Source organism: Magnolia sinica, chromosome 2, assembly GCF_029962835.1.
Source record: "Magnolia sinica isolate HGM2019 chromosome 2, MsV1, whole genome shotgun sequence".
NCBI classification, from domain to species: Eukaryota; Viridiplantae; Streptophyta; class Magnoliopsida; order Magnoliales; family Magnoliaceae; genus Magnolia; species Magnolia sinica.
The window spans coordinates 138854505-138881935 of NC_080574.1; the positions used below are offsets into that span (position 1 = coordinate 138854505).

The 27431-nt window shown below is 39.5% G+C and overlaps 2 protein-coding genes across 4 annotated transcripts; one reads left to right on the top strand and one right to left on the bottom strand.

The window, feature by feature from the left end:
* Window positions 1-1422: 1422 nt before the first annotated feature.
* Window positions 1423-11457, top strand: LOC131237921 (transcription factor bHLH110). 2 transcript variants are annotated; one of them, XM_058235995.1, is made up of 7 exons: window positions 1423-2057; window positions 2774-3446; window positions 5034-5156; window positions 5280-5345; window positions 8636-8701; window positions 10423-10482; window positions 10939-11457. In XM_058235995.1, the coding sequence occupies exons 1-7, from the start codon at window positions 1945-1947 to the stop codon at window positions 11086-11088; spliced, it is 1251 nt and encodes a 416-aa protein (XP_058091978.1). In that variant the 5' UTR covers window positions 1423-1944; the 3' UTR covers window positions 11089-11457. The 2 variants fall into 2 exon arrangements, with proteins under 2 accessions (XP_058091978.1, XP_058091979.1); XM_058235996.1 differs by lacking the exon at window positions 1423-2057 and adding an exon at window positions 2097-2192.
* A 4972-nt stretch (window positions 11458-16429) lies between these two features.
* LOC131237922 (FACT complex subunit SPT16-like) lies at window positions 16430-27042 on the bottom strand. Of its 2 annotated transcripts, XM_058235998.1 has the most exons (3): window positions 26806-27042; window positions 23612-23672; window positions 16430-20036 (listed from the first exon to the last, which is right to left on the bottom strand). In XM_058235998.1, exon 3 carries the CDS (start codon window positions 19901-19903, stop codon window positions 16706-16708), a length of 3198 nt encoding a protein of 1065 aa, XP_058091981.1. In that variant the 5' UTR covers window positions 19904-20036; window positions 23612-23672; window positions 26806-27042; the 3' UTR covers window positions 16430-16705. The 2 variants fall into 2 exon arrangements, with proteins under 2 accessions (XP_058091981.1, XP_058091980.1); XM_058235997.1 differs by lacking the exon at window positions 23612-23672.
* Window positions 27043-27431: the final 389 nt, after the last annotated feature.

A 27431-nucleotide genomic window follows, 5' to 3' on the forward strand; every position in this document is an offset into this window, starting at 1 on the left:
CTATATTAAGGGCATTTGATGCTATTTTGGTGGATTTTTTTTTTTCTCTCTCGGTTTTGTTTTGTATTAAAATTTTCAAATAACACCCTGATCCATAGCTCAAGTAGTAGACTGAGTGAAAGATACCTCGTTTCAACACTGATGTTTTGTATCGATCCCTACTGGGGGTGGCTAACAGTGAAGTGTCACCAGACAGTGTTGTGTACTAACAAGCTAACAAAAAAACACACTTATAGTATTGTTTGTTTTGTATTAAAAATTTAAAACAGCACACCTGTAATATTATAATACCTATCGAAGAAAAAAAAAAAAAAAAAACTTAAAAGCGCTATGTGCATGATGGAGAGCAAATGAAATTATATTTTTTCATTGAGAAATGAGATACAGAGGTCGTATCATAATTTATGATACAGCTATTATTTTCCTGCCAGCCTGTCATACATGTAGAATAGCTAGTCTGTGCAAAAATTTGGCCACACCATGATGATCAGTACCTTATATGAAAATCAAGCCGATCCATACTTGCAGCAAGACACTATTCAATTTCAATGGACAGCCGTTGGTATTATTTAGTGCACTGATGTGGCCCGCCCAACGAATTGAAGGGCCTGATTTTCGCACCAGGTCCTTACCCTCATGTGGCCCACATTTTGCACTGATAGGATATATAATTACTGTATCATAACTTATCATATAGCAACTGTACCTGATCATTTCACTTTTTTATTTATAGATTACCGGAATAAACATAATAAAATCTTTTTATTTTAAATATGTATCTTTATCTACACTTGCATTGTCCACAGTATTTTATGGTAAGCTTCAGATGGCAAGAATGTTCCCTGCATGAGAAATGCTACAGTGTTTTCAGGGCACTGTAAGGTATAGTGCTCCTAGTTGGTTGCATGGGTTAGCTTGGACAGTCCAATGGATCAACCTCAACCGTCTATTAAATCCAGAGCACATTTCGTGGACTACCAGGAAAAAGTTAAGATGAAGGAATGATCCCGTCCATCCGTGATTTGACATTTTTTTTCTATAGCCATCCTTTATCCATGGATTGGATGGCTATGATTGCCTAACAAAAGTGAATCTTTAGAATCATAAGCAAGCCAAGATGGGCCCTGACGAATAGATGGATCAAATTGTTGAATGGAACTATTTTTTGTAAACGATCTTGACCGTCCATATGAAAGGCCATTAGTCAAATGGTTGATATTTGTCAGATCGGTGTCATGCTTGCATGGTAGGCCATGAAATGTGTGTTGGACCTAATGAAGAGTCTGGATCAATGGATTAGGCTGTCTAAGTGACCCAATGCAACCAGTAGCACTGTAAATTATAGTGCTTTGAGAGCACTGGAGAATTTCTCGATATGATATATAGATATATATGGGGGTTATGAACTGGTTGCGAGAGAGAGAGAGAGAGAGAGAGAGAGAGAGAGAGAAGCATGGGTAGCATCATTTGATCTCTTCAGACTTCTGTTAAAAGCCTTGGGATCGAAGGCACGGATTTTTAATCATGGCATAGCTGAAATATAATCATCTCCCTGTAATTGCAGAGAGTGAAAAAGCTACACCTGAAAAAACAAAGGGGAGAGAGAGAGCGGGGGAGAGGGGGAAGGAGAGAGGTATTATCGTCTACCTTTAATCTGAGAGAGCTTCAGAAAGTTTGGCTGAAAAGAAAAGGCTGTGAGAGTCTCCTTTCTTTCTCTCTCTTTCTCTTTCTTTGTTTCTTTTCATGGCGCTACTTTAAGCTGAGGCTGTGACATGAAAGAGTAAAGAGATGAGACTAAGTATCAAAAAGCGAGTGGCCAAAAGGAAAGGTTATGGGTATTTTCAAGCCCCATCTTAAACGTTTCTTTTGATTAGAGTGATAGAGATTCCAAAGGGGCTAGTTTAATACCCATCTTGGGATTTTCAAGCCTTTAAAAAAATCCCCATGGAGTCTGCAAATCACCAACACCAAGAACAGCTTGGTGGGTCTTCTTCTTTTGCTGTCCCATCCCTCAATGGATCTGGAAACAACCATTTATGGAGCCAAAACCTCTTCCTGTAAGTTCAAACTCTATTGGAATACTCAACAATAAACCCCATTTTATTCACAATATCAATGTTCACCCACCTATCTCGCTTTTTTTTTTTCTATATATCACACGGGTTTTACTTGTGACAATTCATTCTTCAAGGGTACTTCTTCTTCCTTTCAATCACTATACCATCATGATTTATTCTTTGGATTTTGAATTTAGTTGGTTTTTTATTTATTTTAAAACTGATGTTTTCATTGTTAATCATTATAAGGAAGATATCCCTCCTTCTAGGATTTGAAATTCTTGAATTATGGATTCTTGCTGTTTCTAGACGACTATAAATTTAAGGGTCTTAGTTTTGAACTTAAGAGTGAATAGGGTATTGTAAAGATCTACGGTTCAATTCCTAGGTTTGGAATCTACATGTTGGGTTTTGGTGATTTTTATAGTTATTGTAGGTTAATAGGTTTGATCATTATGTGACTAGGATTAGGTAGCTACCAGTGGAATATTTCTGGTGATTTGAATTTGGTTGTTGGGTTATAATCATTTGAAAGTGAATCATTGTAGAGATCATTGATTTCTTAATCCCCATGATTTTTTTTTTTCATAGAAGATTTTGTTATTTGCTTGTTGGGTTTTATTCATTATATTAGTATGGGTATATTCTTTTCTTCTTCTTCTTCTTCTTCTTCTTCTGGATAGGATTCAAGTAATTTTGCTCACTTGATTGTGCAGGAGTGGTGGTAACTTCAATCCAAATGTCAATGGACTTCTCTCAAACTCATGGGATTTAAGGCAAAACCATGACATTTTAGGCCATCCTTCTCTCAATACCTCCATGTTTCAAGACTTGGGATTTCATTGGCCCACCAATGCAGACAACTACACAAACCAATTACCACATGAACTACAAGTTTCAAAAATCAAGGAAGAGTTATCTGATTCCTTCCCCAAATATAGTGACCTTTCTAACCTTGATGAATTCTATTTGCCTTCCACCAGCTACATCAAACATGAACAACAGTACTTGCAAGACCTAAATGAGAAGCTCTTGCTCAAGACCTTCTATTCTGGCTGCCAAATCAATGGATCCCATATCTCAGCTGGAGATTTCTACACCAACCCTCAAAGCTCTACTAGTTTTGGGAATGTATCTACATCTGGCAGAGGGAATTTCAGTCGGATTCTTCCAAGTACCAATATCTCAAGCTTTAATCCATCTTCATTACCATATTCAAGTTCTTTAGGCATGAACTTGCAAGCTTTGGATCTATTGGCTTCTGCAAAAGTCGGTGTTAACTTTAGCCAGCCTTCACTAAGTAACTTTGCTTCCTTTAAAGAAAGTGTGCCTTTTGGTCTTGACCATCTACATGATTCTAGTCAGGGGCCATCAAACAGCTCCCGAAAGGTGGGTATGCTGTTCTTCTTCTTCTTCTTCTTCTTCTTCTTCTTCTTCTTAGTGGTGGTAGCACCAGTACTAACTGATATTACTACTACTAATATTAAGTACTAGTGGTGGTGGTGGTCATAGGGGGAGGAGGAGACATTGTAGGCTCCTGCTAATAAAAGAAAGGTTTTCTGATGTGCAAGGTCTCATAGGGGCTATTGACTAAGTGATCTAGACCATTGATCTGATGGGCCCTACTGTGAATTGGGGTTAATTGAACAATCTCCTATATTGGAAGATCCGACCATTTGATCTTTGGATTAGGATGAAAATGGGTTGTTGCTGTAATTTCTCCTTAACCATTTACTAGTATCGCATTGATCAAAGGATTAGGATTCTTCCAGTTGGGAATATCTTTTAGCTTCCTCGTCCACAATACATTGAATCAGACCAACTTCTTGGATTAACAGATTGTGGCCCCAACATGTCAGCCAACCATATCTTTGTTGAGTTGAAGAAGACTTATTTGTTTTTCTAGAAAAGATACTTTGTTAATCAAGGTTTAAATTTTCCATCCATTTTTTTTTTGGCATATCTTGAAATAAAACATAATTTAAATTTTTGTTCATTTGATTGCTTGTATTTATCTCTTGTTTTTAATTTCTATAGCACAAATAGTTCAATCGGTGAAATTTCAAGTTTTCAAGAAACTTTGGCAAGAAATCATTTAAATTCATTATTTAGTTTCAGGCTGAAATTTCTCTTGACATCTTAAATTTCAAATTATGGTGTTGATATTGATATAAATAATAAAGTTGTTCTACTCATATTGACATTAATGGTAATAATATAGTGGAAATGAAGATATTGAGATGGATGAGCGGCTAGACAAGTATAGGATTAGGAATAAATGCATGGGAGTAGCACAAATGGGCAACAAGATGAAGAAAGTGGACTTGGATGGTTTGGCCATGCGCCACGGAGACCCAAAAACTGTATCGTTTAGAAAGATTAGGAGGGAAAGGCCCAAAAGAAGTCACGTAGTAGAAAGAAAAGACTTGAGATCATGTGATTTAACTGAGAATATAGTCCATGAAAAAGTGGAATGCTGTAACAACATTTGTGTATCTAACCCCAATTAGTTGGGAGAAGGACTTGATGATGACGACTGAAATTAATGATAATAATAATAATAATTAGTAACAACGATAAAGACATTGAAAAAATAAAAGATCTAACAATAGAAACAAAACTAATAGTAGCAGCAGCAGTAATGTTCTTGTTTTCATGATTTTATTGAAATTTCCTTTGTTGTACTGAATTTTTTGAAATCCATCATCATTCTATTAAGATTCTGAAATATTGCACCAAAAAGTGACCTCCTTTTTCTACATCTTTTTGCCTGTCCAACTTTGATTAATGGAACCAACAAGACCTATCTCTTTTCTTTTCTCACTTTTCTCATGTGGAGTGATCTCATTTCGGCTTTATACACCATATGTGTTTTATTTCGTTAATCTTACATTTTTTATTGATTTTTTTTTAGTGTTTGATGATGGCCATTTGTTTGGGTGTCAAAATAACTAATTCTTCCATGCCTTTTCAAAGATATCTTTCATGAATGGAGTAACAGAAACAAAGAGAGCTAGTATCATTTCAGAGCCCAAACCATCTCAGGCAGCACCCAAGAAGCCTCGGTTCGAATCACGCTCTTCGTTTCCGCCGTTTAAGGTGCATCAATTTACAAGATAAAAAAGGAGAAAATATATACAAGTTTCAAAATTATTTTGTAATTTCTATGTAATTTAGGCGTCGTATGAATCTCACTTTTGATCATGTGTGCCATTAAACCAGGTTAGGAAGGAGAAATTAGGAGATAGAATTGCAGCTCTTCAGCAGTTGGTTGCACCCTTTGGCAAGGTACCATTCCTATAACCCTAACACTTATTACATCCATCCGTGGTGGATGAGAATCCCTTCAAAATGGGAATTTCAAAATCTCATTCTGAATGTAGACGAGGATTCCTGCCCACAGTCAATGCAGGGATGAAAATCCCATTTTGAATGTAAGTAGGGGTTCCCCCACGGTCAATGCATTGTGCGAGGCGCCTTGTTTGTTGGTTTTGCTACTACTAATAAACTACTAATAGTAGTAATACTAGTAGGAGCAACAGCTAGCAGTAGTTGTTTTTGTAGTGCACACATATGCAAGATCAGAGCTTTCCATCTGGTGGGCCACACTGTTTGAATCTTTTCTCTCAAAAATAACACCATCTCACTCCTTGGTTGCCACAAGAACGGATGGTTAATAGTAATTATGAATTTTGGTAATAATCTTCTAGCTTTTTATACACTCCTTTTTTTCTCATTATTAGTAATATATAAAGAGAAATGTTCCAGTGCTGCTAGTTGCATCCATTCACTTGGACAGGCCAATGGATGGATCGATCTCAACTGTCTATTAATCCAGAACTCATTACATAGACTAACATGCAAAAATCTCATTAATAAGATAATCTAATGCATCCTTGTTTTTTTTCTAGCCATCCCTTATCCAAGACATGGATGGTATGGTTACCCAGATAAAATTCTTTTGTATCATGACCGATCCATGGTGGGCCCTAACAAATAGATGGATCAAACTATTGATTAGACCCCTTTTGTGTAAATAATCTTGACCGTGCATATTACAGTCCATTGATCAAATGGTTAACATTTTTCAGACTTGTGTGATGTTCACATGGCAGCCATGAAATGTGTGTTGATCTAGCGAATGGTCTGGATCAATGTATTGGACTAAGTGTCCCAAACGCTAGTAGGAGCACTATAACTTGCAGTGCTCTGAGAGCTACTGTTCTTCTAATAATCACCATTGCTGTTAGTCACGTTATTCTCTACTTATGTATTTGGGATGAGGCTGGATCCAATATAAACACTATCGACATGTGGGGCCCACCGTAATGTTTTATTGACATCCAATCCATCCATAATTTGCACCACGTCCGTTTCCCTTGGTTAAAAAAATTCAGCTTGATAAAAAATTTCATGTGGACCACAGCAAGTAAAATCATGCGAAAAACCTTTAAAATAATGTATTGTGACCTACCTGAATTTTGGAATGTCCTGATTCTATGGTGTCCATTAATCTTGTTCAGATGCATCCTTGGAATGGAGTATATGCAAAACATAGTGGGGACCACATTCAATCTGGAATGGATCCAACAACACGGGTCACAAATGATGGACGGATTGAATGTCTCTAAAATATTATGATGTGCCGGCCCACACATCGACTTGTATGTTAAGGTTAAAGCAGAAACGTTTGTATTGAATCCAACCACGTCTTTTATTTGCTATTATGATCAAATATTCAACAAAAGTACAAAATCATCAAGCAAGAGGAGATCTAAACCATTCAATTTTAGCATGCTAGCTATTAAACTCCTTATTAGAAACACGAGGCAGCCGATACAAAGAAATTAAAACATTTCCAAAGATTAAAAAATATATATTACTACTACTTTGTTGTTGGTTGTAGTAGTCCTCGTTGTTGTTGTTGTTGTCGTAGCACCAACAACGAAAGCAACGGTAACAATATCAACGTGTAGAAAATGATATTGGCAGTAGCAACGTTAGAATTATCAGTAGTACTTAAAACATGGTTTGACGATTTGTCCGTGTCGTATCCAACTCCGGCTGGTCGACTCAGTTAAAGTACCACAATGATTTTTTGTTGTTGTTGTTGTAGCTGCCAATTTTGTAAGTTTTTTATTTATCTTTCTTCATAGAGGTTTGCTAATTCCACACGCGTGTGGGTACTATTCTCATCTACACACGGGTGGGCACTAGTGTTACAATGATACATTTATGTGGGATCTGAGCTTTCCATCGTGTGGAATACACTTTTTAGATCTTCTGGCATAAAAATCAGGTAATTTCACACCTAAGATGGGCAACGGCATATTAAACAAAGAAATAGCTAAACCGTTGATTTAATTTGTACGTTGTGGCCCACCTAACAAGTGAAAATATCTGAAATTTTTTAGGCAAAAGATCTAATTATTATTTCCAACTTTAAGGAAAGCTCAGATCTCAAGAATTTGTTTCATATTCGCACCTGTGCTTCCACGTGTGGATGTGTACGGCTATACACTCGTGTGTCATTAGCAAACCTCGTGGCAAACGGTAAGCTGGGATCGAACCCAAGACCTTATTGTTGAAACATGAGGGAAGCCTGTCCACTGGCCATTGCATGTGCTGACGTGGCACAGGGGTGAGTGATCCAAGACGCCCATCATGCGGATGACACTGTCTAGATCCTACAGCCCAAAAATCAGGCCAGCCCTCTTATCAGGTCGGCTACAGTTAATGAAATCGAATGGATGGCTTAGAAAAACTGAGCCCACTTGAGGCTTGTCCCACCTGATTTTTAGGCCAGCACATCTACACGGTTTGAACAACATGGTGGACATCTTGGATCTCTCATTCATATGCCAAGTTGGCACATGTGGGTCGTGTAGATTGTCTTGCCCTACAAACCTCTACCATACTCATATGGAAGTACGTGAATTTCAATTTAAGATTTTGACAACTGCTCAAGTACTTTCCCAGCACTATAAGTTATAGGTGATCTTAGTTGTATACATTCACTATAACAGTTCAATCGACCAATCTGAACTGTCCATCGTGTCTATAAGACATTTTCTGGCTATGGTAAAAATAAAAAATAAATTGCACTGATCAGACGATCCAATCCATCCTTAATTTAGCCTTATTTCCTATAGCCATCCTTCTTCCAAGCCATGGATGATATATATATATATATATATATATATATATATAAGTGATCCTTCATAATCATAAGCAATCGATGGTGGGTCGTAACAAATCGATGGATCAAATTGTTTAGTGGACCTACTTTCGTTTGGAAGATCTCGATCGTCCATATTAAAACTAAAGATCAAATGGTTAATATTTTCCGGATAGGTATTGTTTTTGCATTGTAGCCCACGAAATGTACATTGGACCTAATGGACAGTCCAGATCAATGGTCTAGATTTTGTAAGAGTCCCAATACAACCAGGAGCACTATAGCTTATAATGCTATGAGCGCACTAGGGCATGTCTCTATTTTTTTTATTATTTTTATTTTTTTATTTTTTTTTGTTCTTTGAACTAATATGAAATGTGATGGCATGTGGAGTTTACAGACGGACACAGCTTCTGTTCTACTGGAGGCCATTGGATATATCAAATTCCTACAAGATCAAGTCGAGGTATATAATATTAATGGTCCACTGATCATAGCTGGAGTTTCTTATAGATGAATCTTACACCATTGATCATGATCAGATGGTGATGGGAAGTGGGACCAAACAGGGAACCTTTCCATCACCATTTGATCATATTATCAGCCATAACTAACTATGGTTATGATTGTTTAGGGCTGTCAATGAGCTGGGCTTGGGTTGGACTAGTAGGTCCAAGGGAAAGGCCCGACCTAAAATTTAAACCCATTTGATAAACGGGTTGGGCTTTTGCTTCATTTATGAGCCCTTCAGTCCCACCCTGTCTTACAAGGGCATTTTTTGCATATATAATGCATGATGGGCCACACTTAATGAACAGCACAGATCTTGCATAAAAGTGGGTAGCCGGGCTCGAGCTCGGGCTCGGGCTCGGGTTGTGAATCATGATAAGCGGGCTTGGGCCTTGACAACTACAGTCTTATGGTTTTTCCCTGAATAACCAAGATATCTTCCATCTACGGTAGGAATTAGCCGGATTGGTCTGGGCCACATTTGGCCCATCTATTGATGATTCTTGAAATATGGGCCATCTCCGGCCCATATATTAATATGGGCTGAAATCAAGCTCAAGCCCACTGGTCGTTGATAGAAATGGGCCTGGGCCTGGCAGGTACCTTAATGGGAAAAATAAAAATAAAAAATTGACAGTGATAGGCCTCGGCCCGTCTGTTTGCAAGAAAAGGTCTGGATCAGGACTCCATCTAACGCACCCTATTGTGGATGGTCCATTGCTCAAAACCAAACCCATCGAACGATTCTAGCCATCGACCTTTTTATCTTTTCTCACCTATTGATGTGTTTTAGAATGTGATCCATCCATTGTAGGGTCCACTTAAAATAAACGGTCCAGGTTGAAAAATCCCCCTGCCAAGTGTATTGTGGAGTACTATCCATCACCTCAACAGGCTAGATTCGATACACGTCCGGTACTGTGTACTGAATAGTTCTGGCCCTATAACTCCTAACATTGGAGATTGTAGTGATAAATCTGGACTGGCAAAAGATGGACCATCTAATCGATGGGCCAGTTCCAAATATATGTATTAATTGAGCAATCTGAGCCATTGGATCTGCAGACACTTTTGGATTGCTCTAAACTTATTTTGATGGTCCAAATCGGAAGATGGATCATATATTTGTAAACTTCCATCTCCCAACTGATGTGATTATCGATGATGCCAATCCAAAAGGTGGCCAACTGATAGGACGGTCCAGATCCATTAATGTGGGTGTATAAGCGGGTTTGGGCCCATTACAAAAGAAGTTGCTCAAAATTTACCTAAATGCCACCACTGCGACTTAATGAGGATGCTGGATCCACCACAAAGGCCTTGAAGGTTTTAAATTGCAGCCTGATGTATGGATCCCACCGTGGTGCGTGCATGACATCGAACCCGTCCATCATGTATGCCTCCTCATGTTCTATTTTGAAACCAAAAATCAGGCCGTCCAAAACTCCGGTGGGCCACACCACAGGGAACAGTTGGGATGGGGACACCCACCGTCAAAAACCTTCCAGATGTTTTGTGGGGCCCAGCATTTTTGTACATGCCATCCAATCCATTCAGAAGATGCGCCTCACTAGGATCCGGCCTTTTTTATTTGGAATTTGGATATTTCACAGATTCCCTTGAAAGTTGTTCCTTTTTACTTCTGACGGTTGAGATTGATTTTGTGTGGATTTGCAGACTCTAAGCGTACCATACATGAAGTCTTCAGGCAATGGTGCTTGCAGTATAGCTCAAGGGGTATGAATGTTGTTTCCGTGAGAAATGTTCACACACAACGTTGTATGGCAACTTTAACATACAACACCTTTACTACCAACCTCTCAATTGTTCACAAAATCTGAGCGGTGAAAATAGTGGGGTCCATCATAAAGAACACCCTGGGTGAAACCAGTATGAGCCGTTCATCAGGTGGGCCACACATTCAAAATCAACCGCAGATATTGGTCTGACTCAATGTACCTGTGTGTCCCACTGTTCCATTTCGCTAAGATTGTTTTCATGGTATGGCCCACCATTTTCACATCTCGTTCCACCATAGTGTCACATTAGCAAGTATGTTAAAATTCACATTCAACATTGTATGTGAATATTTTCTCAAAATAATTTCAAATATTTTCTGAAAAAATATATATATATTTTTCCTAAATAAACTTAATAATTGATGGGCCCGAGACTCACATGATCAACGATCAGGGTTCGAGCGAGCAGGACAACGGCGAAGAACCCAAGCGAGATCTAAGAAGCAGAGGGCTATGCCTTGTGCCGTTGTCGTGCACATCATATGTTACGAACGACAGTGGAGGAGGCGTATGGTCGCCGCCTAACTTTAGTGGGGGTACTTAAATTTGTATTTAGAGGCATATATCTAACTTAGAGAAGATAAATGCTTTTTCCTAAGTTTGATATTTGTAGCATTAGCTTAGTATTTAGGAGATGAATGTATCGCATCCCTGGGATACAGAAACATATCAGTATCGATGGTTGCTGCTGCTGCTACAATTTCAATTCGACAAGAAGAGAATCTCATGTTAGTGGAACAAATTTGGTCATTTTTTGAAGAATTCCCAAGATAACCAACTTTGGTCCACTAATTATTTACCATTTTGTGTTAATTGAATGGTATATAAATATCATCTTGTTAATTTCATGCAAGTTTATGTATTTTATTTTCTTGTACTTTTATATGTTAATGGGTTCTTATAGCTTTGTGTATATGTGCCATATGTGCTTGTTAGTTCTAGTTGAGTTACGAGGATCATCAACATGAGTCACCCCACAGAGGCCCACACATAAAGATGGTTGGATGATCAGAAGTTATGATGTTTTGATGAGGCACAATTAGAAATTTATACTGAGTGGAATATTCTGATCATAGTACAAGAACTCCAAACTTGGACTTGACTCGATGTCCAACGAGGTCGAGTTAACTCAAGACTCGGATGAATCTTCACTTGACTCAACTTGTTATTTAATAAGTTAATAATTTTAGGTCATCAAGATATCCTCCTATCTAGAGGTGTACACGAGTTGAACCGAGTTGAGCTTGGCACAACTCGACTTGGTTCGGCCACTAGTTGACCCCAACTCGAACTCAGCTTGGCTTGGTCCTTGAGCCTGACTAGACAGCTCAGCTCAGTTTAATCAGCAGCTCGGGCCAATTCGAGCCGAGTTCGCTTGTGTAACATTTTGACAAACACATGAACAGCACCTTCAAATGCTTACTGTATGTAAAACAACAGTAGCAATTTTATAGGTATTTCTTCAAACACCTTATAGGCAACATTAAAATCGAGAAAAAAGGTATTTGTTTCATATACATACATTCCTTACCACCAGTCGACACTTCATTGAGTCATTTTATCGAACACTAGGTAAGCAACATCAATATCAAAATAACTGAGTCACCGAACTGGTTCGATCCGAGTTCGATTCAAGCTGAGGTTCGATCTGAGTCGAGTCGAGCTCGGGCAAGCTCGAACTCGATTCGAAATTTTTTCAAGCTCAAAAAATCAGCTTGACTCAGCTCAAACTCAGCTTCAAACCGAGTCGAATTGAGCTTTTTCGAGTCAAGTCAAGTGAGCTAATTGAGCTAACTCGGTTTGTGTACAGCCCTACTCTTATCTCACAAAGTTGTGTTAATGAAATTTGCATGCTCCTCTTAGACAAAAATTCCCTTCCAACCGAGTAACTTTGTTCGAGTTTGATTGAGTCAACTAGGTTGACAAAAGATTATGAATCTACGAGAAAACTCGGCCCAAAACCTAATTGCATAGAGTTGACTCAGGTGAGTTTGAGAACCATGATTCTTAAATTAAACTCGATAAATCAATGGTCAAGATCTTCTTCTTTTTTTTCAGCACCATTATTGGACCATAGGTCATTCAAACATATCTTGTCTAAGCTTGATACGAGAAGTTTACTTATGCATTGTTGTACATACATTAGGACTTTATTCTTTGAATTTGGAATCATCTTGTAATGATTCAAATCATTTATACGATGGACCTCACCTTGGATGGAGGATATACTAAGGAAAATAAACTGTTAGATTGGAATATTTCAACTCTTTGATCATTTGATTCTTGTCCTTTGTATATAGACGGTCCATGTAACCTTTGAATGATCAATGGTTGGAAATTGCTAATCCAAGGATCCTCCATATCCGGTGAGGCCCATCATATAAACAGTTTGAGACACTAAAATGGAACCCGATCCAAAGGCTATTGAAAGATTCTATCCAATTACAAGGAAAAGAAAGCAGTATTTTAGTCGTCCACTTTTACCATACGAGTGTAGCCTACCTGATGAGCTGACAACATGATGTTTGAGCCACACCAGAAATAGGCATTATGACGCATCTCAGGATTGGTCCAGAACTTTCACATGTGCAATGAAGAAATTAAGCAAATTATTGAAGTGTCGTTTGATCAAACCTATTTTTAGCACTTACATAATTCAAGTTGTTTGGCAAATTCAGATTATCAAGAGCTTAAATTAATTTTCACTGAAAATATGAGTTTATCTTTAAACTCTCCTCCCTCTATTTAATGTTGTAGGCTGAATGCTAAAAGTGGTGAGACATTAAAATTTATTTTCGCTTTTGATTAAAATATCTCTAAAATTATTTCAAGATTACAATTCATCATAGCATTTGCCTTAATTTTTAGAGCTTATTCTTCAGTTTATCAAATGACACCTGAGTAGAGCCGATATTGGCAAAATGACCACCCCATTTGCAAATGAAGAAATTAGAAATGGGTTACAAATACGGAATATAAAGAGGCATAATATAGTCATATTCATATTGTAGAAATTTTGATCAGCAAGGCTATGGAGAAGAGGGTATTTGTATTTGTATTAAAAATATATATATGTTAAGAGGTAAAAGAAAGAAGTACAAAGAGAGGCAAAAAACCACTTTATTCAAAAAGTAGAGGGGAGAGAGAGAGAGAGAGAGAGAGTGCTTTCACACGTTCCTTCCATGCTAGCTTATGCCTTTATATAAAAAAGGAATGCCTATTTTCTAATCTTATTAACACCACAACTCTAAAAAATAATTTTTTTAATTAATCATTTTATTAATTTGATTCAACTAAATTAATAATTAATAACTAAGTAATCTAATTAAATTAGAACTTAGCAATGATTCTCTATATATATTGCATCAGAAATATAGCGGGTGAATTAAGAGGTAACAGAAATACTATTTTGGAAAGCACCAACAATATGATAGATACATATAATCTTCGTCTTTATTGATAAACCACATTGCTATGTTGCAGGAGGGAAGACTACTAGATAATGATCTTGAAGAGAAACAAAGACAGGTAAAGGATTTAATTAGCTTTTCCATGGAGTTAAAAAGTCTTGCAAGGCCAAGCCAAAACTTAATACTTTCACGGCATGCACAATTTTAGTATCATCATTATCTACATGTTATTACATAACAAAGGTTATAGTACATGCAATACTCGTGGAGATAAGATAAAGGAAGAGAGCTATCAAGTAGGTATTTTTTTTCCAAAGGAAAAGGACGCAAGGCAAGACAGAATAAAGGAAAGTTACAGCCTACATGTAGAGAGAGAATGTGTGTGTTGCAAGAGACAAACATAGAGAGAGGGAGAGCGAAGAAGAGAGGTGGGCTAGACAGAGGTCACATAGGCTATACTTCAAGAGATACCCATACCGGCTGCATGTGTTTGCTTTTTGCGGGTGAAATGTAAGCCATTGAATGGCTTTCTTTGAAAAGAAAAAGAAAGGGAAAAAAAAAATCGTAATCGTATGTTGGACACCACCACATTTCAAATTCCTAAGTATCTCTCGTTTTATTTTAAATTCAATGCCTTCAGTTGAAGACTCTTTAAGATCTGCAGTGATGTTTATATGCCATTTAACAGTGATGTTTATATGCCATTTAAACTGTTCGTAAAGTAATTCCTACCAAAAATATTAGTCTGATCCATAACTTTTGTGGCCCAAGAAGTGGGAAACATTCTATCCTCACTGTTTCTTGCCCTGTGGCTAACGTGAGTTTTAGATTTTCCCACTTGAGTTTTGGATTTGCCTAATTTTTGGGCTCATGTCCTTAGAAGAGCTGGCAAAATGGATGGACTGAACATGCAACACATGCATCAAGGTGGCCCTACAGCCACGGCTTGATTGAACTCGACGTTACCCTGACATGACTGAATCAACTCCCATCCCAATGGTCTCCTACCAGCTAGAGCTGTAAAGAGCTTCAGCATCAGCGAAGGGGTTGGTCCCATGGGGTGGGACCCACTATGCTGTGTTTCCAAAACCACTCCGACCATCAAGTGCATGGCCCATTTAGGGTAGGGCTCAAAGATCAGCCCATCTGTAATTCAGGTGGACCATGTATAGGGCAATGTGCACCCTCCAAACTTTTTCCCTCAGTGTTCCCCACTTGAATAACAGATTGTCCTATTTTTAGGCCCTAGGCCTAAATGTTTTTTGGCATCTAAACTTATATCCTGTAAAAATCAAAGGTCAACATCTCTTTACCAATTATTTCCTTTGGTGGAGATATTTGAATAACAGGTCAACCTGATTTTTTGGCCTTGAGCCTGAGCCTGGGATTACACATCTGGTGGTTGGCGTGGATATCATATACACCTAGCAGATTTTACATACACAGCTTTAGGAGTAATTGGCTTCTGCAAGGGAGACGGGAAACTGAGTTTTCAGTTCAAGGAATGTTTGAAGTAAATATAAAAGGTCAAAAATGTTCTTAGCATATCATTCACTCCCATGAATTTTCGTATTTTAAAAAAAATTTAAAAAAATTTAAAAATAAATAAAATAAATAAATAAAATTAATTAAAATTAAAATTAAAATTAAAAAAACAGAATTAGAAAGTAAACTTGATAATCCATACTTTATATGGATTTCCCTCCAGTTCACCCATGTTGTGCAAACATGTACTGAATACAGGGCAATGATCATTTCCTCTTACCACCCAACCGACACCTGTGATGGGCTGTTAAAACTAAGTTGGGTACGGGACCCCACCAAATCGGGATTAAGCTTAACTGCAATACTACGCAAGCTCTATACCTTCAGATACAACATGTACACTGATGGGTCATTTTCCTCTTAACCCAACTGGCCACCTGTGATGGGAGATGGCCGTATATTTTCTCCTGATGGGAGATCACCATCGAATTTCTCTTTACCTTAGGGCCAGTTTGGGAGCACCAAAAGTAGATTGAATGCGGAAATACTTTCCAAGAAATGACATATTGCCCTCGTTACGAGTTCACTTTTTAGTGGAAAACATTCCCAAGAATGCATTTTTATAGAAAGTCCTAAAAGATTTTCCAGCACGCATGCACCCAAAGAAAAATGAAAAAATAAGAAATGAATAAAGAGAGCAAATCCTCCTCCTTCCCCCACCCAAAAAAAAAAAAAAAGAAGAAAGAAACCAAAATCTAGTGTTTGGATGCACCAACAAAATTGATTTGTAGATACTAGTATAATAAGTGGAATCAACCAAACTGCGGACATGGCTAGCTTGAAATTCCTCATTTCGGAACACCAGGAGCATCCTGATATCCTCCTGATTAAACTGAATATTTAAAATTCAATTCAATTGCTCATCCAAACACAGGCCCATCTTAAAACACACAAACAAGAGAGAGGGAGAGAGAGAGAGAGAGAGAGAGAGAGAGAGAGAGAGACCATTCTCTCATTCTAACAGAACCAGTGTCAATTCACAAGCTAGAGTGCAGAAACTAAAACAACAACACCCACATGCCTTACTTTGATGCCCCTAAAAAACCCAGAAAACAAAAAAAAAAAAAAAAAAAAAAAAAAAAAAAAAAAAAATTTTTAAACTAGAATATTGTTCTATTATAAGGAGAGCTTTTCCGGTAAAGAGCTCCAAAACTAAGGAGGATGCGTGGCACCGCAGCAATACAAGTAAACCCAGAAAGCACCTATTTACCTAAGCTTGGGCCTTTTGGACGGGACACTTCTTACATCCCTCCTATCAGGTACACGGGACTTGCCAAAAGCTTTGATCTTCCTCCTCTTCCTGTCTTCTTCACTTTCTGATTCGTCACCTTTCTCCCTGTCGGCATTGCTCGCCTCCCTCTCCAGCTCCTCCCAAGTCTTCCCCTTCTCTTCCTCTGAATCGTCCTCGCTGTCCTCATCTTCGTCCTCATCAGACTCCACCAACGACTCGCTTTCATCGTCTTCCTCCTCTGAGACAGATTCAGACTGCACATCGGAGGGCTCATACCCTTGATCAGATTCTTCTGAGTTCTCGGAATCTGAGTCGCTCGCTTCCATGTTCAAGAACTCCCACCCACCGTCCTCGATGAACTTCTCAGGATCATCAGTTATTGTCTTCAGGATGGGCCGCCAATTCAGGTTCAGCCTGCTTTCATAGTACTTGAGGTCTGTGGTGTCAAGCCACTCCTTGATGCCATCAAGGGATGAAGATGGGATTGAGTCGATGCGGAGGACATCCCGCTTGAAGTCTTTGAACACGATCGTCATGTCGAAGTTCTTCTGCCCAAGCCCCACCCTCTCTAGATTAACAATCTCAATCTCGCTCAAAGTGATCACCAAGAACGGCGTTTCAATCAGTTCAACCAAGCAGCTCGATGTTGGAACGATGAAGGCAGAAGCCTTGTGAGGAACTCCGTGGAAACCAAGCTCCCTCAGTGGCTGGTCGAACTCAAGATCAAGTCCTTTAAACTGAGGCTGGCCCCAAAGGTCATTGACCCGATTGACGAAATTGTTGAAACCCAAGTTTATCTTGTTCTTCCTATCCCTCTCTCTCTGCTCTTCCTCAATCTCATCTGGGTCGTTCGCTGATCTCTTCCCGCCTCCCAATGTCTGCACAACATCCATCACCTCAACATAGAACTGGACATCTTTGGTCTTCTTGTTGCCTACCATGATATGATTATGCAAGTGGAAATGCAGGAGAGTAATCATCTCCTTTTCTGCGGGCTGAAAGAAGGCATGCTTGATGTTCCCATACATGATGTCTACACGCTCATTGGGCCTTGAGGTAGAATAACGGAAACCATTGGCGTGGCCTTCTAAGGTACCCGGCAGCTTCCTTCCCCGGCCGCCGAATACTGGACGGATCCACAAGTCAGTCAGTCTTATCGGCTTGAACTTAGAGCCTGCAAGCTGCAGTTTCTCCTGAGTGACCAAGGTGGCCCGCTCAGCTCTCTCCGACTCTCTTGAAGCAACCTGCCGACGGAGGGTCTTGATCAGCTGCACCACTTCGCTGATGTGCCTCGAATCCTTGGATCGGAACGACACCTCCTTCAGATAAATGGATCCTTGGAATTTCAGAGAATTGGCATCGGGGGGATTGAATGGGGTTCCAGGTACATTGAAGAATATACGGATATAGCAAGTTTTTCCATCCTGCTGGCTCGAAACACTCTTGATGGTAGCAATGTGAAACGGCACCATGCTGCCGTGGATAGGCAAAAGGACAGCCTCATTCTTTTGGTCAATCTGTATCATTAATTCCCTCGACTGTGGGATATCATTGACATTCTTGTAGGCAATGAGATCACTTGAAGCTTTTGCAGAACCACGGCCATCTCCAGCTGCAGAACCGCCCCCAGCCAACCTCCTCGCAGTTTCTTCATTCTTCTGCCGGGCCAGCTCAGCCTGATGTTGCCTCCGCAGCTCCTCCTTTGACATCTCCTGATTATCTGACCTTAGAGTCGCTTTTGACAATAATGCCTCAGTGCCATTGGATTCAGCTTTGACCTTTGGACGCTCTTCTTCCTCCTCTTCCTCATTGAATGAGTATGCAACATCCTTAACTAACTTGGAGCTGATTGAAGTCACAACTTCTGCAGCTTTTTCATTGACAATAACAGTGTCTGCAAGCAACAGCGAGAACATCTTGGTCTTTGGATTGTTGGTTTCTGATTGCAAGTTCTGGAACCCAAGAGATACATTAAAAACCATTCCAGGCTTCAACACCCGATCATTCCTGGCATTTAAATTCAATCCCGACTCACGGAACTCGAGACCGATTCCCGTTCCTGCTGACTTTGTAAGATGAGAGGCAAATTCAGGAGCATCCCTCTCTACCACCAAGACTGCTGCTTGGTAAACAGCACTGACCTTATTGCCAGCCTTCAATGCACCTATCGCTGCCTCATGGGCCTTGAGGAGAACCTCATAAGCCTTGCTCTGTGTTGCATTTGCATCAATGAGAAATGTTCTGGCAATGTTAGAGCAGTAGCTGTTGTAGCGTGATCCAATTGCGCATATGATCACACTTGTCGAGTCATAGTAGAGATCCTCATCATTGCTTGATGCACTCGGCTTGAGATCAAACTCACCCCCACTCTGAAAAATTGGAGGGTAACAGATGTCAACATTCTCCGCTTTTAGTTTGACTTTGACTTTTGCCGGATCAAGTATGGCCTTCTCTGTGTCATCCATCAGTGATGAATGAGAAACCTTCTTCTCCTCATCAATGATCTTCTCGAGCTTTGGGACAACCAAGTGTTTCATCACAGACGAAGTTAAGTACGCAGCCTTCTTCACGTTTGTAAGCTCAGTGCCATCCTTGACAGAGAATAGTTCCGAAAATCCATTTGTTATATCACTTAGCTGGAATGTGGAGGACTTCAACTTCTCAGCCCAGGTCTCTAAAAGCCTCCCCTCAGGGGCCTCTCTTGCAATGTATCCAACAATTGGACTATCGGACTGAGACTGGATATCCTGGAATATCTCACCCATTAAAGCACTCCCATCATCACTCTTTGCCTTGACGTGTATCACAATCTCAAGGTTGACAGCCTCCTTGGCAGATTTCTTCAGGGTTCCTAACAAAGAAGCCTTCTTCTGAGTACACAAGAAATGAATCTGTTTCTCCATGAAGACCATGATTGTTTCTGGGAACTCGTATCCGAGCAACCAGATATTCAATGCTGAAGATTTTAGATAACGTAGATCATCAGAAGCTGGGGGACTTGCAATTGCCAGCACATCAGAAGCACCCCAGAACTCAGATTTGTGTTCCTTCCAGTGAGAATAGAATACTTTCAGCCGTTTCTGGAAATTATCAAGATTGATCATGTAAGCACTGGGTGCCCCAGCAGCATTTTTGTCGGAAGGTTTTGCATTGCCATTTCGGTGTTCCGCCATTGAAGCTATGTCGGATCTAGAACAACTGAAATCCGCAACAAACCAAACAGAAAAATGCAGAGATAAACACAAATTTCAGAGGTATGTCTCTTCTTTCCTTTCTCTTCTATTTCACGAACAGAATGTAGTTCATCTGCAAATTACAGTTTTTTAAGGATTTAGCACTTGAAAAAAAATAAAAAACTACTGGTTGAAAAGAAGAAAAAATAACATTTTCATTATATATATAAAAACCCATGAACCAAACTTCAATTCCTGGATTCCAAATTCCTGTTATATAATCATCATCTGAGCCTTTCTTCCAGCAATTTGGGGTTGGCTTTAAATGGTAGATTGGCAAAAAGAAATTATGATTGGCTGCCAACCAGACATTCACCTTCCTCTTTACCAAGGTCTTAGAACCGGAAATGGCAAAGGATCACATTGATACCGACTCACATCCCAAACATGATTCCACACTACAAAATTAAGACTGCTAACAAGCTACTTGCATATTGCATCGACATTTTAAAATGACAAAAATGCCCCTATTCCCAGTGGAGGAGGTAAACTCTACACCGTTGATGAGGCCAACAGGTACAATCTGAACCGTTGGTTGCTACACACGAACACCTCCCAAATTACCTAAATACATGTTACCTTTGTTTCAAATTCCTCCCCATGTTCCTTGAAAATCCAAAGTTCATGATCCTCTGAAAATAATTGCATGGGAAAAATTGCCCCTGGCTGATGCATACAGAGCTTCACTAAGCCCACATGCGTGTTCAGGTCAGCTAATGCACATGCCGCCACATATTCTAGCAAGGTGAATAAGTGGAATGTCCAAGCCATCCATCATAAGGGTACAATGATGAGATTCCCTATCCCAAGAATCAGGTGGACCACAATCAATTGAACCAATGTACGGTTGTGGAAAAAAAATAGCCGAAGTTTTCTAATCCGCTTGGCTTATTTCTAATATCATGGCACACCAACTGAATGGACCACCTTTATCTTTGGGCTCTACACGGTGAACTCCACCTAGTGGATAGCTTGGATGTTTCACTGGCCTACCATACCAGCATATGCAGTGGGGTGTGCATTAGCTGACTTGTAGACACATGTGGGCTTAGCAAAGCTCCATGCATACATATATAGATTTACACTAGAATTGCTCTTTGACGATACGTTATTTTCCACCCAGCAGATAACTTCAAGTATATCCGCTGATAAATAACAAAATACTTAGTGTTGTCTACCTGATGAGTGGATGGGGCTGAATTTTACACAAGGTGATCCTCAAGGTGGGGCCAACCAATTAGACAGGTTGGATGTTGCACACAAATGCATTTTGAAAGTTATATACGCTGGCAGATAGTAGCCTATCGTCCAACCATGCATACATACGTATGTACATATGTACACACAAACACATACAGACGGTAACTTATCATCCAATCGGTTGGGTGTGAGCATTTGTGTGTGTGTGTGTGTGGGGAGAGAGAGAGAGAGAGAGAGAGAGAGAGAGAGAGACTAGTGGTATCACATGCAATGCACATGGGAAGAGTGTTCAAAGGTTGCATATGGAGAGAGAGTTCAACGAGGAAGGGTGCACACTACATGCAAAGAAAGGGAGGGAGGGCTACACATGAGGGAGGCAAAGCTCTATGGCGCCTGCAAAAATGTCTGTGTGACTGACATCCAATCTGTCTATCAATTGGGTCCACTCATATTAGGATGTGATAACAAAAATCAGGTAAACCAAAATCTCAACTGGGCTGCAAAACAGGAAACAATGCAATGGGGATGCCCAACATTTAAGCCTTCTTAGGACCCACCAAGTGTTTGGATGAGGCTTATATTTTTCTTTCACTTCATCCTGTTGGGACCCACCTTATGAACAAGTTAGATGATATACAAACATCACAATAGGCCCCAAGGAGGATTTGATAGTGCTCATCCCCATTCCCAAGTTTCTTGTGATGTGACCCACTTGAGTATTATGTCTCTCTTTTTGGCTGAGGTCCTAACATAAGCTAGAGAACCTAATTAGAGTGAAGTGGATGTCATATAGATATCAATGTGGGCCCCACAGAGCTTTTGTTACGGTATTCCAAGGAATACTGTCCATTAAAGGGTGGGTGAGCTACACGCCAAGAGAAAAGTGAGGTAGCCACTTGCATCAAAAATATAAATGACAGAATTACCCCCGGTTGAAGATGCAGAGGCAACAATATCCCCTTTAAAAACCCAAAGTTTTCCGACTCTTCTGCGACTAATTATGGGGGTAAAATTGTCCATATGTATATACTTTTTTTGAAGGATTCCGTGTGTATACAAGAGTGTTCATTGGGAATTTATCACATGCAATCAACTGTTTCACAATTTCCAGCGAGTCGCGCTGTGTAAGGACCACAGTGATGTGTCAGATATCCAACCCGTCCATCAATTGCATCTCCCATGTTAGGCCCAGAGCCCAAAAATCATGACTCACATGGGGCACACCACATGGAACAATGGAGAAGGAACTCCCACCATAGGTTCAAGCATGTGCCCCACCATGATGTGTATATACTATCCAACCCATTCATCATGTGCATCCCAGCTGGATAAAGGGAAAGCCCAAAAAAACAGATCATTCCAAAACTCAGGTGGGACAAGCCACATGATTTTAGAGGTTTTAGGAATGATTTTACATTAGAAAGTTGAATGTGCGACATGGTCTATAGTTCACTGTGTGATCAGACACATGTGCATGCAATATTCCCATAGGTAGATCAACTGTAAAAGTTGCAGTACATTTGAACTACCGTCGATCTGTTTATGAAATCCAATGTTCATTAGTTGCATGATTACACCCCCTCATGTTCATCATACATACCAGAAATCAGGCCAATCCATATCTCTGGTGGGCCCACCATAGGGAACTATGTAAAATTATGCTTAAAACCTCCAAATCTGTGTTGCAGCCCACATGAGTTTCCAAATGGCCAATTTTTGGTGTCCCTTCATACTGATGGGGTGAATCATATAAGTGGATTGGATGGCATATACACAACATGGTGGGCCCCACAGAATGACTGGTGGACATCCCTCTCAACTTTTCACTGTTGTGTGGCCCAACCTGAGTGTTGAATTGACCTAATTTTTGGGCATTGGGCATACAATGAGATGGCATATCTGACGGACGGTTGGATGTTCCCATAGGGTTGACTGTATTGGACAACACGTGATGGACAGGTCAGAAAATGGAACGGCACATCTGATGGACAGGTTGGAAGTTCCCATAGGGTTGGGTAGGTTGACTGTATGGAACAGCACCTCTGATGGACAGGTTGGAAGGTCCCATAGGGTTGACTGTATGGGATCGAACATTTTACACATACTCATACACACAATCACCCAAATAACATAGGCCTTTTTTTAAAACAGCAATAGGCCATGTTGAACAATGAAAACCCAATGATCTTCGTGGAAAAGAAAATCAACTAAATAACTTCATTCATTTGATGTAAGATTATCCTGAAATGTACAAGCACAGCATTCAATTAATAAATAAGGAAGTGTGCATGCAGCTGTTTTTGCTATGAAATTTTTTAACAATTTTCATGCAGACAATGGGCCATAAACAGCTTCAAGGGATGAAAGGCATTACTGACAAAAGCAATCAACTTTGTTAACAGGACTATGCACAAAGTCAATGAAGGCAATTGATAAGTAAGAACGTACTCAAAGAGGAAGGTCAAGAGCAGCTTTCTTGGCAGGGGTGCTGACCAACCGATTAGCCTCCCTAGGTAGTAGATACATGATTGAGTAATAATGTCAGAGCCCACCACTAACATCCTAATGTAACTTGCAACAAAAGAGTGTTCATGGTTCTGGACCCAAACCAGATACCCCAGAAAAAGAAATTACAGTTCTACTCAACTGTAAGGCATGAAATGACTCTTTCAACTCTTCAAGGACATTCTAACAAAGGTCATTCTGATGGTCATCCTTAACTAAGAAGAAATTTGAACTAATATAATCACTTGATGGAATAGCTCAATTTTATAACAAGAAAATATTTTCCTTGTGTAAATAAAATCCAAAGAAAGTACAAATCCTTCATTAAATTAACTACACTGTTATTGAATTAGTGGATGCCAAATGAAGTATACAGCAGAAACATGCATTGCAACTCCATTTGTATACTGAAGAGTTATGCTAAAGTCAACATGATATGATTGAACAAAACCTCCAACTTCCCAATGACCATAAACAAGGGCATTGCCCAGGAAGTTGCTTCTCATAATGGAAAAAATAAGATAAGGAGAAGAAAGGGCATTCAGAATAATAATTAAGTGATCTGGAAATGAAGAATGAGAAGAATACATTGGCATACACCAAGCAAGAAACCACAATCCTAAGGGGGGAAACAGCTGCCTCAAAATCAGGCCAACGCAAAGCTTGATATGAGACCCAACAGCAGCAACGAGGGGACCTGCATATGTTCTGTTTGGATTTGGAAGCCAATAAAAGGGCTGATGCCATGCTCACATTAGCATGATGTCAAGCCATATGCATAAGAATACATGTGCATGAGGAGAAGGGATTTGATACTCTACGAGAGCATGACGCTTGTTAGGCAGACACTTAGAAATTGTACACATGACAATCATGAACTCACACTAAACCAACTAAATTGTGCAACCCACTGTCAATATGTTAGTCCCAAATTTGGATTGGCTGCAGCATTTTTCCTTCTAGAAGGGGGGAAAAAGTGAGACGCATTTGGAATTTGGAGTACTTTGAGGCCCTATCTATAAAGTTGGTGTTCTCTGCTCTTACTTTCCTTGCAAGCGCATCTGCGATATGTAATATGTTACACATTACTATGGCAGAAATAATACAGCTATTGGTGACATTTCATTTGTGAGAGTTGAAATCCCTTCCTATTCACTGAAAATTCTCTACTTAGGAAATTGATTCCTAGCCATTCCCAGCTGCTGGGAACTGACCCTAACAGCTGGAAATTGGATTTTATCACTCAATTTTGTGTTCAAGCCAACATAAGCCTACACACATCTGCTGGAGATTGCAATTGATCAAACATCTTTAAAAGATTGATAGAACCACATCATTAGGCAGTTGAAAAGGAAGAATGTAATTAGGTCCAAAGAAAGATAACAAAAGTGCAGACAGAATGTGAAGCCAAGCACGAATATTTCAGTGGCAATAACTAGGGCTGCAACTTGGGCAAATCAGGTCAACTTTAGGGTCAACCTGAGCCCAACCCAACCTCAAGAGGACGAAAACCACAGCCAGACCTAACCCAAATTCCAACTTGAGATGCCCAACCCAACTCAATTTCCTTTATTCTCAAACCTAACCCAACCTAAATATACATGATTATTCCCAACACAACTTGAATTTGCTCAACCCAAATCCAACCCGATTTCAAATCAGGTTGGAGTTTTCCAACCCTAAGTCGACCAGAGGACCCTGGCAAACCGACCCAACCCATCCCGAAGTTGGGTTGGCCCAGCAATAACATAAAAGGAAAACAGAATATGGTGAAGATTGTTCACTACCTCTCTTTTTATTACAAAAATTGTTCCATACAAGAGAGCCTCTCCCTCGTGCTAGGACCCATTACAATTAGTCCATGAACCAAAAGCCATGTGCTTATAGCCAGCGACAAGTTGGGTCATTTCAAGAACTTTACAATCCCATCAACTTTGAAGGACACCCCCATTTTTAAATTCTGCTAAATATAGACCAGACCTCGTCAAGATATATATAAATTAGACTGGCTCTCGTTGATCGACCAAGCTGGGTCGGAATTCCCAGTTTTCACACAATGCCATGAAGCTGAAAAAAAAAAAAAACAAGAAAAAAAAAAAAGGTTTCTTTTTGTTGGTTCCAGTATAATTATCAAAATAAATCCAACCACAGGTTTTGTATAACTAACTCAACACAAATATTGTTTGAAACCTACAATCAGGTCCCCTCCCTAATCAAAATTCATAGACCACACTTGGTCAAAAAATAATAATAATAATAATAAACTTAATAACAAGAAGAGAGAGAGAGAGAGATGCGGCATCAGGAAAAAATCAAATCCAAACATGATTACCACGATGTGCGACGGTTCATTTTGGATCTCCTGACAGTGCAATTCCTGTCTCCTGGTCCATCCAGATCATGGCACGCCTCTTGAATGCTTCTGCTCACAGAAAGATTCCCCCAAAGAAAATATGGGAAAATCAACCTATGAATTTATTTAAAGCCTAAAAACAAATAAAGAAAAAGTAAACAGGATTGGACCAACAACTCTTTTTTGTTTTATTCATAGATAGATAGGTTCCTTATCTACGTTGCTTCCTGCTTATAAATATCACTTCACCAACATAATTACCATCACAGACAAAACCAATACCAAAAGCTAACAATAAAAACTATGTCCAGGCACCGAAAATCACAACACCCGCCAAACAGGGCATAAAATCCCACGCGAAGAACAAATCAAAAGAACGGCGGAAGAGATAAACCAGAACCATAGATTCTTCCACCGACCACTAAATCAAGAGACAGAAACATAGGAAATGCACGAAATTGTGGCCCAAGGGCTTAAGAGAACAAATCGATTGAAAATACGAGAATTACATCAAACCCTAAAATTTTCAGATGGGGGAGACATAAATATAGAGAGAGAACAGGGAAACTATCAAAAGCCCCCGAAAATAACAATATTACCAACAAAAGACCCGATTTCATTTTCATTCTGATGAAGGCCCTTGAAGGTCACTCGCCAGGAAAACGAGAAAGGGCCCCCACCCCCACCGAATCAGACAGTGAGATTTCATCATATTTCATCATTTCCGCAGATCAGAAAAAAGGGAAAAGGAAAATGGATTTTTCTACAGTCGCCATGGATTTACCTTGCACGTCAGATGCGAAGATGTTGGTCTCGGTGGAGAACGAGGAATGCGAGCTGAAACCATAAAACACTTGGGGCGAGAGATGATCCGATTGGGGATTTTGGGGAGGAATTTCTGTTTGGATGGATATTAGGGTTTGAGATAGCATCGGACGGGATACCGTATGGACTTTTGGTATTCTCCTTGGGATAGATATAGGGTTTGAGAGAAATTTTGAGTGAGAGAGAGAGGCCCTCTTTCGCTACGTATGGTTATTGAAAAAGAGGAGTTATATAATACTCTGGCTTAGTTTGACCTTGATACGCATGCACTCATGAAATGAGCACGTGGCATATTTTACCCCAAATAAAACCGATTATATTGTGCATCTCACTATATTAAAGTTATATAACAAGTATTACATTGATTGAACAATCCTATACTCTGATTCGTATACACTTTCTTAAGGAAATAGGACTGTTGGATATTTTTCATTTTAACCGTCCAATAAATGTCCATCAATCCGATACTCAATAATAAAATGAGATTTTTTTCTCATGATACATATTTAATTAGTTCGATCATTTGTAAGGACAGTTTAATTTGACCAACCATATTCCACATGGGCAATTTCTTAGTGATTTCTA